The sequence below is a fragment of the Ranitomeya imitator genome, chromosome 1 (genome assembly GCF_032444005.1).
Source record: "Ranitomeya imitator isolate aRanImi1 chromosome 1, aRanImi1.pri, whole genome shotgun sequence".
Taxonomy (NCBI): domain Eukaryota; kingdom Metazoa; phylum Chordata; class Amphibia; order Anura; family Dendrobatidae; genus Ranitomeya; species Ranitomeya imitator.
In genome coordinates, this window is record NC_091282.1 from 1231416991 (window position 1) to 1231427855 (window position 10865).

Here is a 10865-nt window from a genome sequence, read left to right on the forward strand (position 1 = left end):
GAGTTCCCTCTAGTGATGGCTGCATAATCTGTATGTAGTGAGCTCCACCTAGTGGTGACTGTATAATATGTATGCAGTGAGCTCCCTCTAGTGGTGGGTGTATAATCTGTATGTAGTGAGCTCCACCTAGTGGTGACTGTATAATCTGTATGTAGTGAGCTCCCCCTAGTGGTGACTGTACAATCTGTATGCAGTGAGCTCCCCCTAGTGGTGACTGTATAATCTGTATGTAGTGAGCTCCCTCTAGTGGTGACTGTATAATCTGTATGTAGTGAGCTCCACCTAGTGGTGACTGTATAATATGTATGCAGTGAGCTCCCTCTAGTGGTGGCTGTATAATCTGTATGTAGTGAGCTCCACCTAGTGGTGACTGTATAATCTGTATGTAGTGAGCTCCCCCTAGTGGTGACTGTATAATCTGTATGCAGTGAGCTCCACCTAGTGGTGACTGTATAATCTGTATGTAGTGAGCTCCCCCTAGTGGTGACTGTATAATCTGTATGCAGTGAGCTCCCCCTAGTAGTGGCTGTATAATCTGTATGTAGTGAGCTCCCCCTAGTGGTGGCTGTATAAGCTGTATGTAGTGAGTTCCCTCTAGTGGTGTCTGTATAATCTGTATGTAGTGAGTTCCCTCTAGTGGTGTCTGTATAATCTGTATGTAGTGAGCTCCCTCTAGTGGTGGGTGTATAATCTGTATGTAGTGAGTTCCCTCTAGTGATGGCTGCATAATCTGTATGTAGTGAGCTCCCTCTAGTGGTGACTGTATAATCTGTATGTAGTGAGCTCCCTCTAGTGGTGACTGTATAATCTGTATGTAGTGAGCTCCCTCTAGTGGTGGCTGTATAATCTGTATGTAGTGAGCTCCCCCTAGTGGTGGATGTATAATCTGTATGTAGTGAGCTCCCCCTAGTGGTGGATGTATAATCTGTATGTAGTGAGCTCCCCCTAGTGGTGGCTGTATAATCTGTATGTAGTGAGCTCCCCCTAGTGGTGACTGTATAATCTGTATGTAGTGAGTTCCCTCTAGTGGTGTCTGTATAATCTGTATGTAGTGAGCTCCCCCTAGTGGTGGCTGTATAATCCGTATGTAGTGAGCTCCCCCTAGTGGTGTCTGTATAATCTGTATGTAGTGAGCTCCTCCTAGTGGTGACTGTATAATTCTGTATGTAGTGAGCTCCCCCTAGTGGTGACTGTATAATGTGTATGTAGTGAGCTCCACCTAGTGGTGACTGTATAATCTGTATGTAGTGAGCTCCCCCTAGTGACAGCTGTATAATCTGTATGTAGTGAGCTCCCCCTAGTGGTGTCTGTATAATCCGTATGTAGTGAGCTCCCTCTAGTGCTGGCTGTATAATCTGTATGTAGTGAGTTCCCCCTAGTGGTGACTGTATAATGTGTATGTAGTGAGCTCCCTCTAGTGGTGGCTGTATAATCTGTATGTAGTGAGCTCCCCCTAGTGGTGACTGTATAATGTGTATGTAGTGAGCTCCCCCTAGTGGTGACTGTATAATGTGTATGTAGTGAGCTCCTCCTAGTGGTGACTGTATAATCTGTATGTAGTGAGCTCCCTCTAGTGGTGGCTGTATAATCTGTATGTAGTGAGCTCCCCCTAGTGGTGACTGTATAATGTGTATGTAGTGAGCTCCCCCTAGTGGTGGCTGTATAATGTGTATGTAGTGAGCTCCCCCTAGTGGTGTCTGTGTATATCTGCTCATCCATAGATAAATGGAAGTCTGGTTATTTCAGGACCTTTGTCTTTGTCTCCTAGGATAAGATGTACATGTATGGTGGTAAGATAGACTCCACAGGGAACGTTTCCAACCAGCTGTGGGTGTTCCATGTTCAGAACCAGTCCTGGGAACAGCTCTCACCCAACGCCAAGGAGCAGTACGCTGCGGTTGGGCACTCTGCCCACATCGTCACTCTGAAGGACAGCAGTACGGTCATGCTGGTATTTTTTGGCCATTGTCCCCTTTATGGCTACATCAGCAGCATCCAGAGATATAACTTGGGTGAGTGACGGGTCCTCAATAATTGCTATGTATACATCCTCACACTGTCTGCTCTGGGGGGTGCGTGGCCCCTCATTACCTTACTAATGATTACAAGCCCCCTTTAATTAATCGTATCCCTCAGAGTCGATCCTGTACAGAGCCGCTCCGTTATGCCCAGATACGGCGTGCCGTCACGCGAGACTCATTGATGGCAATGGACGTAGGGTTTGTGCTCAATTGTGAATGGAGCCATTGTGAGCATGTGCGACCACTGCCCCGTCTGCAGGAATGGTGGTCGCACATGCTCACTAGGGGCAGTGGTCGCACATGCTCACTACTGCTCCAGTCACACACAGACTTTAACCACCATCCATTTAAAGATGGTTGTAGTCCTTTTTTGACCTTTTTTTTTTTTTTTTCTTTTTTGTGGATGAATTTTATTATTTTTTTTTTTTAAATAGCTGGTAGACATTGGTAAATAAGGAAAACATAAATAGTCACCATTTTTTGATATCTAGCTTATTCTTTGTTTCCATGTGAGGACTCTCCGTATTTCTGATTTGGGGGTCTGACAAGGATATGATCAGTTTTTATTCCATTTTGTAGGTGTGGCACCTGAAAAGCGTCAGTTTTTGCATTCCAATTTGTTTGTTTTTCCTTTGGATTTTTCTCTTTTTAAAGGTTAAATTATTTGACATTTTGATCAGAATTTTATGAACTGTTCAATAACGTTTTTTTAATTTTTGACTGGGGAAACAGGTGTGATAGGAATGATGTTTTTGTTCCATTTTTCCCCTACTTTTTTACTTTTTTCTTTTTTTACTTTTTGCCCTTTTCCTTTTGTTTTATTTATTACGGTTTTTTTTCTTTTTGCCTTTTTCTTACTATTCTTTTTGCCCTTTTTCCCTTTTTTTGCCATTTTTTTTACTTTTACTTCTTTTTAATCTACAATGTGTTTATTAGACTTGTACCTCTGATTATTTAATTCCTTTCACTTTTTACTGCACTGTTTTGGGCTGAGCTTCACATATTTTTTTTTTTTTTTTTGCTATTTAACGGACGTTATGTAAATTTCTTTCTTTTTTTTGTTGTTCTTTATAGACACTAATGTTTGGGAGGTGATTGAGACACAAGGGGCTTTGGTCCAAGGCGGATACGGCCACAGTAGCGTTTATGATGAAACCACCCGATCCATCTATATCCACGGCGGGTACAAAGCCTTCACCGCTAATAAGTATCGCCTGGCCGACGACCTGTACAAGTACGAGGTGGACAGCAGCATGTGGTGAGTGCGGGGACGGGGCGCAATCGCTGCCTGTCACATAGGGAAGCGTGAGGAATTAGTCTGTGTGACGCTGCCCTCTGGTGGTCACAGTACGCACCTGCACCACTGAATTCTTCTGACATCCGCTAATCGTGTACAATGTCCCAGCAGTCGCAGGGTTAAATGTAATGGCTGATTTTACCTTCCACCATACATCACTATCGTTTTGCATCTTTTCAAAATCCAGGACAATCCTTAAAGACAGCAAGTTCTTCCGCTACCTGCACTCTGCAGTGATTGTCAGCGGCACCATGCTGGTGTTTGGGGGGAACACTCACAATGACACGTCCATGAGCTACGGAGCCAAGTGCTTCTCTAAGGACTTCATAGCGTACGACATGGGTGAGTGCGGACACAGATCACTGCTCCGCCGGATTACTATCACATCCTCTAGTCAGGCATTTTATCATCCGGTTATTGGGTGATGTGCTGCATTTGTTTCTTGATAAAGCAGTTTCCTATTAGGGGAATCGCTGCCCCTGTCCACTGGGTGGATGTAGGGTCATTTGTCGTAAATCCAGCGCTTTCTGCCGCAGTTGCATGGATTCCTCAGGAGCGTGTGATGACGTTTCTGCCGCAGTTGCATGGATTCCTCAGGAGCGTGTGATGACGTTTCTGAGGAATCCATGCAGAAGTACCTCTCCCCCCTCGCCGCCTCTCTCCTCTCCAGCTCACCACTTCTCCCCTTCGCCGCCTCTCTCCCCTCTCCGCCTCTCTCCCCTCTCCTCTCCCCCTCGCCGCCTTTCCCTCTCCCCCTCGCCGCCTTTCCCTCTCCCCCTCGCCGCCTTTCCCTCTCCCCCTCGCCGCCCCTCTCCCCCTCGCCGCCTCTCCTCGCCGCCTCTCCCCCTCTCCTCGCCGCCCCTCCCCCTCTCCTCGCCGCCCCTCTCCCCCTCGCCGCCTCTCTCCCCCTCGCCGCCTCTCCTCGCCGCCTCTCCCCCTCTCCTCGCCGCCTCTCCCCCTCTCCTCGCCGCCTCTCCCCCTCTCCTCCCCGCCTCTCTCCTCCTCGCCGCCCCTCCCCCTCTCCTCGCCGCCTCTCCCCCTCTCCTCGCCGCCTCTCCCCCTCTCCTCGCCGCCTCTCCCCCTCTCCTCGCCGCCTCTCCCCCTCGCCGCCTGTCTCCTCTCTACTCCCCCTCGCCGCCTCCCCCTCCACTCCCTCTTGCCGTCTTTCCTCTCTCGCCCCGCCTCTCCCCCTCCTCCTCGCCGCCTCTCCCCCTCTCCCTCACCGCCTCTTTCCTTTCCCCCTCTCTCCTTTCCTCTCTCCCTCGCAGCCTCTCCCCATCGCCTCCTCTCTCCTCTACACTCCCCCTCGCCGCCTCCCCCTCCACTCTCTCTCGCCGTCTTTCCTCTCCTCTCGCCCCGCCTCTGTCCTCTCCCCCTTGCCCCCTCTCTCCTCTCCCGCTTGCCCCCTCTCCTGCCCGACCCCTCTCCTGCCCGCCCCCTCTCCTCGCCACCTCCCCCCTCGCCGCCTCCCCCCTCGCCGCCTCCCCCCTCGCCGCCTCTCCCCTCGCCGCCTCTCCCCTCGCCGCCTCTCCCCTCGCCGCCTCTCCCCCCTCACTGCCTCCTTCTCCTCGCCTCCTCTTCGCCCCCTCTCTCCCTCGCCCCCTCTCCCCCTCGCCTCCTCTCCCCCTCGCCTCCTCTGCTCTCCTCGCCTCCTCTGCTCTCCTCCTCGCCCCCTTTCGTCCTCTCCCCCTTGCCTCCTCTCCTCCCCTCCTCGCCCCCTTTCGTCCTCTCTCCCTCGCCTTCTCTCCTCGCCGCCTCTCCTCGCCACCTTTCCCCCTCCCCCTCTCCTCCTCGCCTTCTTTCCTCCTCTCCTCCTGGCCTCCTCCCCGCCTCTCCTCCCCGCCTCTCCTCCCCTCCTCGCCTCTCCTCCCCTCCTCTCCTCTCCTCCCCTTCTCGCCTCTCCTTCTCGCCTCTCTTCCTCCCCTCTTCGTCTCTCTTCCTCCCCTCTTCGTCTCTCCTGCTCCCCTCTTCGCCTCTCCTGCTCCCTTTTCACCTCTCCTCCTCCCTCTTCACCTCTCTTCCTCCCTCTTCTCCCCTCTTCTCCTCTCCTCCCCTCCTCCCCTCCTTGCCTCTCCTCCTCCCCTCCTTGCCTCTCCTCCTCCCCTCCTTGCCTCTCCTCCTCCCCTCCTTGCCTCTCCTCCTCCCCTCTTTGCCTCTCCTCCTCCCCTCTTTGCCTCTCCTCCTCCCCTCTTTGCCTCTCCTCCCCTCTTTGCCTCTCCTCCTCTCTTTGCCTCTCCTCCTCCCCTCTTCACCTCTCCTCCCCTCTCCTCCTCCCCTCTTCACCTCTCTTCGCCTCTCCTCCTCTCTTCGCATCTCTTCCTAACCTCTCCTCCCCTCTCCTCCTCCCCTCTTCACCTCTCCTCCCCACCTCTCCTCCCCTCTCCTCCTCCCCTCTCCTCCTCCCCTCTTTGCCTCTCCTCCTCCCCTCTTTGCCTCTCCTCCTCCCCTCTTTGCCTCTCCTCCTCCCCTCTTTGCTCTCCTCCTCCCCTCTTTGCCTCTCCTCCTCCACTCTTTGCCTCTCCTCCTCCCCTCTTTGCCTCTCCTCCTCCCCTCTTGGCCTCTCCTCCTCCCCTCTTTGCCTCTCCTCCCCTCTTTGCCTCTCCTCCCCTCTTTGCCTCTCCTCCCCTCTTTGCCTCTCCTCCCCTCTTTGCCTCTCCTCCCCTCTTTGCCTCTCCTCCTCTCTTTGCCTCTCCTCCTCCCCTCTTTGCCTCTCCTCCTCTCTTCGCCTCTCCTCCTCCCCTCGCCTCTCCTCCTCCCCTCGCCTCTCCTCCTCCCCTCGCCTCTCCTCCTCCCCTCGCCTCTCCTCCTCCCCTCCTCCCCTCTCCTCCCCTCTCCTCCCCTCTCCTCCCCTCTCCTCCCCTCTCCTCCCCTCTCCTCCCCTCTCCTCCTCCCTCTTCACCTCTCTTCGCCTCTCCTCCTCTCTTCGCATCTCTTCCTCTCTTCGCATCTCTTCCTAACCTCTCCTCCCCTCTCCTCCTCCCCTCTCCTCCTCCCCTCTTCACCTCTCCTCCCCACCTCTCCTCCTCCCCTCTTTGCTTCTCCTCCTCCCTCTTGCCTCTCCTCCTCCCCTCTTTGCCTCTCCTCCTCCCCTCCTTGCCTCTCCTCCTCCCCTCTTTGCCTCTCCTCCTCCCCTCTTTGCCTCTCCTCCTCCACTCTTTGCCTCTCCTCCTCTTCTCTTTGCCTCTCCTCCTCCCCTCTTGGCCTCTCCTCCTCCCCTCTTGGCCTCTCCTCCTCCCCTCTTCGCCTCTCCTCCTCCCCTCTTCGCCTCTCCTCCTCCCCTCTTCGCCTCTCCTCCTCCCCTCCTCCTCCCCTCCTCCCCTCCTCCTCCCCTCCTCGTCTCTCCTCCTCCCCTCCTCGTCTCTCCTCCTCCCCTCCTCGTCTCTCCTCCTCCCCTCCTCGTCTCTCCTCCTCCCCTCCTCGTCTCTCCTCCTCCCCTCCTCGTCTCTCCTCCTCCCCTCCTCGTCTCTCCTCCTCCTCCCCTCCTCCTCCCCTCCTCGCCTCTCCTCCTCCCCTCCTTGCCTCTCCTCCTCCCCTCCCCTCCTCCCCTCCTCGCCTCTCCTCCTCCTCCCCTCCACGCCTCTCCTCCTCCCCTCCTCGCCTCTCCTCCTCCCCTCCTCGCCTCTCCTCCTCCGCTCCTAGTCTCTCCTCCCCTCCTCGTCTCTCCTCCCCTCCTCGTCTCTCCTCCTCCCCTCCTCATCTCTCCTCCTCCCCTCCTCATCTCTCCTCCTCGTCTCTCCTCCTCCCCTCCTCGTCTCTCCTCCTCCCCTCCTCGTCTCTCCTCCTCCCCTCCTCGCCTCTCCTCCTCTCCTCCTCGTCTCTCCTCCTCCCCTCCTTGTCTCTCCTCCTCTCCTCCTCGTCTCTCCTCCTCCCCTCCTCGTCTCTCCTCCTCGCCTCTCCTCCTATCTTCCTCCCTCCTCGTCTCTCCTCCTCCCCTCCTCCTCCCCTCCTCATCTCTCCTCGTCTCTCCTCCTCGTCTCTCCTCCTCCCCTCCTCGTCTCTCTTCCTCCCCTCCTCGCCTCTCCTCCTCGCCTCTCCTCCTCCGCTCCTCGCCTCTCCTCCTCCCCTCCTCGCCTCTCCTCCTCCCCTCCTCGCCTCTCCTCCTCCCCTCCTCGCCTCTCCTCCTCCCCTCCTCGCCTCTCCTCCTCCCCTCCTCGTCTCTCCTCCTCCCCTCCTCGTCTCCCCTCCTCCCCTCCTCGTCTCTCCTCTTCCCCTCCTCGTCTCTCCTCCTCCCCTCCTTGCCTCTCCTCCTCCTCCCCTCCTCGCCTCTCCTCCTCCTCCCCTCCTCGCCTCTCCTCCTCCTCCCCTCCTCGCCTCTCCTCCTCCTCCCCTCCTCGCCTCTCCTCCTCCTCCCCTCCTCGCCTCTCCTCCTCCTCCCCTCCTCGCCTCTCCTCCTCCTCCCCTCCTCGCCTCTCCTCCTCTCCTCCTCGCCTCTCCTCCTCTCCTCCTCTCCTCCTCTCCTCCTCGTCTCTCCTCCTCCCCTCCTCGTCTCTCCTCCTCCCCTCCTCGTCTCTCCTCCTCCCCTCCTCGTCTCTCCTCCTCCCCTCCTCGTCTCTCCTCCTCCCCTCCTCGTCTCTCCTCCTCCCCTCCTCGTCTCTCCTCCTCCCCTCCTCGTCTCTCCTCCTCCCCTCCTCGTCTCTCCTCCTCCCCTCCTCGTCTCTTCGCCTCTCCTCCTCGCCTCTCCTCCTCCCCTCCTCGCCTCTCCTCCTCCCCTCCTCGCCTCTCCTCCTCGCCTCTCCTCCTCCCCTCCTCGCCTCTCCTCCTCCCCTCCTCGCCTCTCCTCCTCCCCTCCTCGCCTCTCCTCCTCCCCTCCTCGTCTCTCCTCCTCCCTCCTCGTCTCTCCTCCTCCCCTCTCCTCCTCCCCTCCTCGTCTCTCCTCCTCCCCTCTTCGTCTCTCCTCCTCCCCTCCTCTCCTCCTCCCCTCCTCTCCTCCTCCCCTCCTCGTCTCTCCTCCCCTCCTCGTCTCTCCTCCTCCCCTCCTCGTCTCTCCTCCTCCCCTCCTCGCCTCCCCTCCTCGTCTCTCCTCCTCCCCTCCTCGCCTCCCCTCCTCGTCTCTCCTCCTCCCCTCCCCTCCTCGTCTCTCCTCCTCCCCTCCTCGCCTCCCCTCCTCGTCTCTCCTCCTCCCCTCCTCGTCTCTCCTCCTCCCCTCCTCGCCTCCCCTCCTCGTCTCTCCTCCTCCCCTCCTCGCCTCCCCTCCTCGTCTCTCCTCCTCCCCTCCTCGTCTCTCCTCCTCCCCTCCTCGTCTCTCCTCCTCCCCTCCTCGCCTCTCCTCCTCCCCTCCTCGCCTCTCCTCCTCCCCTCCTCGCCTCTCCTCCTCGCCTCTCCTCCTCCCCTCCTCGTCTCTCCTCCTCCCCTCCTCGTCTCTCCTCCTCCCCTCCTCGTCTCTCCTCCTCCCCTCCTCGTCTCTCCTCCTCCCCTCCTCGCCTCCCCTCCTCGTCTCTCCTCCTCCCCTCCTCGCCTCCCCTCCTCGCCTCCCCTCCTCGTCTCTCCTCCTCCCCTCCTCGTCTCTCCTCCTCCCCTCCTCGTCTCTCCTCCTCCCCTCCTCGTCTCTCCTCCTCCCGTCCTCGTCTCTCCTCCTCCCGTCCTCTTCTCCTCCCCTCCTCGTCTCTCCTCCTCCCCTCCTCGTCTCTCCTCCTCCCCTCCTCGCCTCTCCTCCTCCCCTCCTCGCCTCTCCTCCTCCCTCCTCGCCTCTCCTCCTCGTCTCTCCTCCTCCCCTCCTCGTCTCTCCTCTTCCCCTCCTCGTCTCCCCCTCCTCCCCTCCTCGTCTCTCCTCCTCCCGTCCTCGTCTCTCCTCCTCCCCTCCTCGTCTCTCCTCCTCCCCTCCTCGTCTCTCCTCCTCCCCTCCTCGTCTCTCCTCCTCCCCTCCTCGTCTCTCCTCCTCCCCTCCTCGTCTCTCCTCCTCCCCTCCTCCTCTCCTCCTCGTCTCTCCTCCTCCCCTCCTCCTCCCCTCCTCCTCCCCTCCTCCCCTCCTCGTCTCTCCTCCTCCCCTCCTCGTCTCTCCTCCTCCCCTCCTCGCCTCTCCTCCTCGCCTCTCCTCCTCGCCTCTCCTCCTCGCCTCTCCTCCTCGCCTCTCCTCCTCGCCTCTCCTCCTCCGCTCCTCGCCTCTCCTCCTCCCCTCCTCCCCTCCTCGTCTCTCCTCCTCCCCTCCTCGTCTCTCCTCCTCCCCTCCTCGTCTCTCCTCCTCCCCTCCTCGTCTCTCCTCCTCCCCTCCTCGTCTCTCCTCCTCCCCTCCTCGTCTCTCCTCCTCCTCCCCTCCTCGCCTCTCCTCCTCCTCCCCTCCTCGCCTCTCCTCCTCCTCCCCTCCTCGCCTCGCCTCCTCGCCTCTCCTCCTCCTCCCCTCCTCGCCTCTCCTCCTCCTCCCCTCCTCGCCTCTCCTCCTCCTCCCCTCCTCGCCTCTCCTCCTCTCCTCCTCTCCTCCTCGTCTCTCCTCCTCCCCTCCTCGTCTCTCCTCCTCCCCTCCTCGTCTCTCCTCCTCCCCTCCTCGTCTCTCCTCCTCCCCTCCTCGTCTCTCCTCCTCCCCTCCTCGTCTCTCCTCCTCCCCTCCTCGTCTCTCCTCCTCCCCTCCTCGCCTCTCCTCCTCCGCTCCTCGCCTCTCCTCCTCCCCTCCTCGCCTCTCCTCCTCCCCTCCTCTCCTCCTCCCCTCCCTCCTCGTCTGTCCTCCTCCCCTCCTCGTCTCTCCTCCTCCCCTCCTCGTCTCTCCTCCTCCCCTCCTCGTCTCTCCTCTTCCTCCCCTCCTCGCCTCTCCTCCTCTCCTCCTCCCCTCCTCGTCTCTCCTCCTCCCCTCCTCGTCTCTCCTCCTCCCCTCCTCGTCTCTCCTCCTCCCCTCCTCGTCTCTCCTCCTCCCCTCCTCGCCTCTCCTCCTCCCCTCCTCGCCTCTCCTCCTCGTCTCTCCTCCTCCCCTCCTCGTCTCTCCTCCTCCCCTCCTCGTCTCTCCTCCTCCCCTCCTCGTCTCTCCTCGTCTCTCCTCGTCTCTCCTCCTCCCCTCCTCGTCTCTCCTCGTTTCTTCTCCTCCCTCCTCGTCTCTCCTCCTCCCCTCCTCGTCTCTCCTCCTCCCCTTTTCGTCTCTCCTCCTCCCCTTTTCGTCTCTCCTCCTCCCCTTTTCGTCTCTCCTCCTCCCCTCCTCGTCTCTCCTCCTCCCCTCCTCGCCTCTCCTCCTCCCCTCCTCGCCTCTCCTCCTCCCCCTCCTCGCCTCTCCTCCTCGCCTCTCCTCCTCCCTCCTCGCCTCTCCTCTCTCGCCTCTCCCTCCTCGCCTCTCCTCCTCCCTCCTCGCCTCTCCTCCCTCCTCGCCTCTCCTCCCCTCCTCGCCTCTCCTCCCCTCCTCGCCTCTCCTCCCCTCCTCGCCTCTCCTCCTCCCTCCTCGTCTCTCCTCCTCCCCTCCTCGTCTCTCCTCCTCCCCTCCTCGTCTCTCCTCCTCCCCTCCTCGTCTCTCTCCTCCCCTCCTCGTCTCTGCTCCTCCCCTCCTCGTCTCTCCTCCTCCCCTCCTCGTCTCTCCTCCTCCCCTCCTCTCTCTGGCTCCTCCCTCCTCGTCTCTCCTCCTACCTCCTCCTCTC

General features: G+C 59.2%; 1 protein-coding gene across 1 annotated transcript in view; it reads left to right on the forward strand.

Moving 5' to 3' along the window:
* The window catches only part of ATRN (attractin), a 222363-nt gene that overhangs the window by 86824 nt on the left and 124674 nt on the right, over positions 1-10865 (forward strand). The window contains exons 8-10 of the mRNA XM_069745133.1: positions 1769-2012; positions 3096-3279; positions 3506-3660. Coding sequence (XP_069601234.1) covers positions 1769-2012; positions 3096-3279; positions 3506-3660 — 583 coding nt within the window. The remainder of the gene's footprint in view (positions 1-1768; positions 2013-3095; positions 3280-3505; positions 3661-10865) is intronic.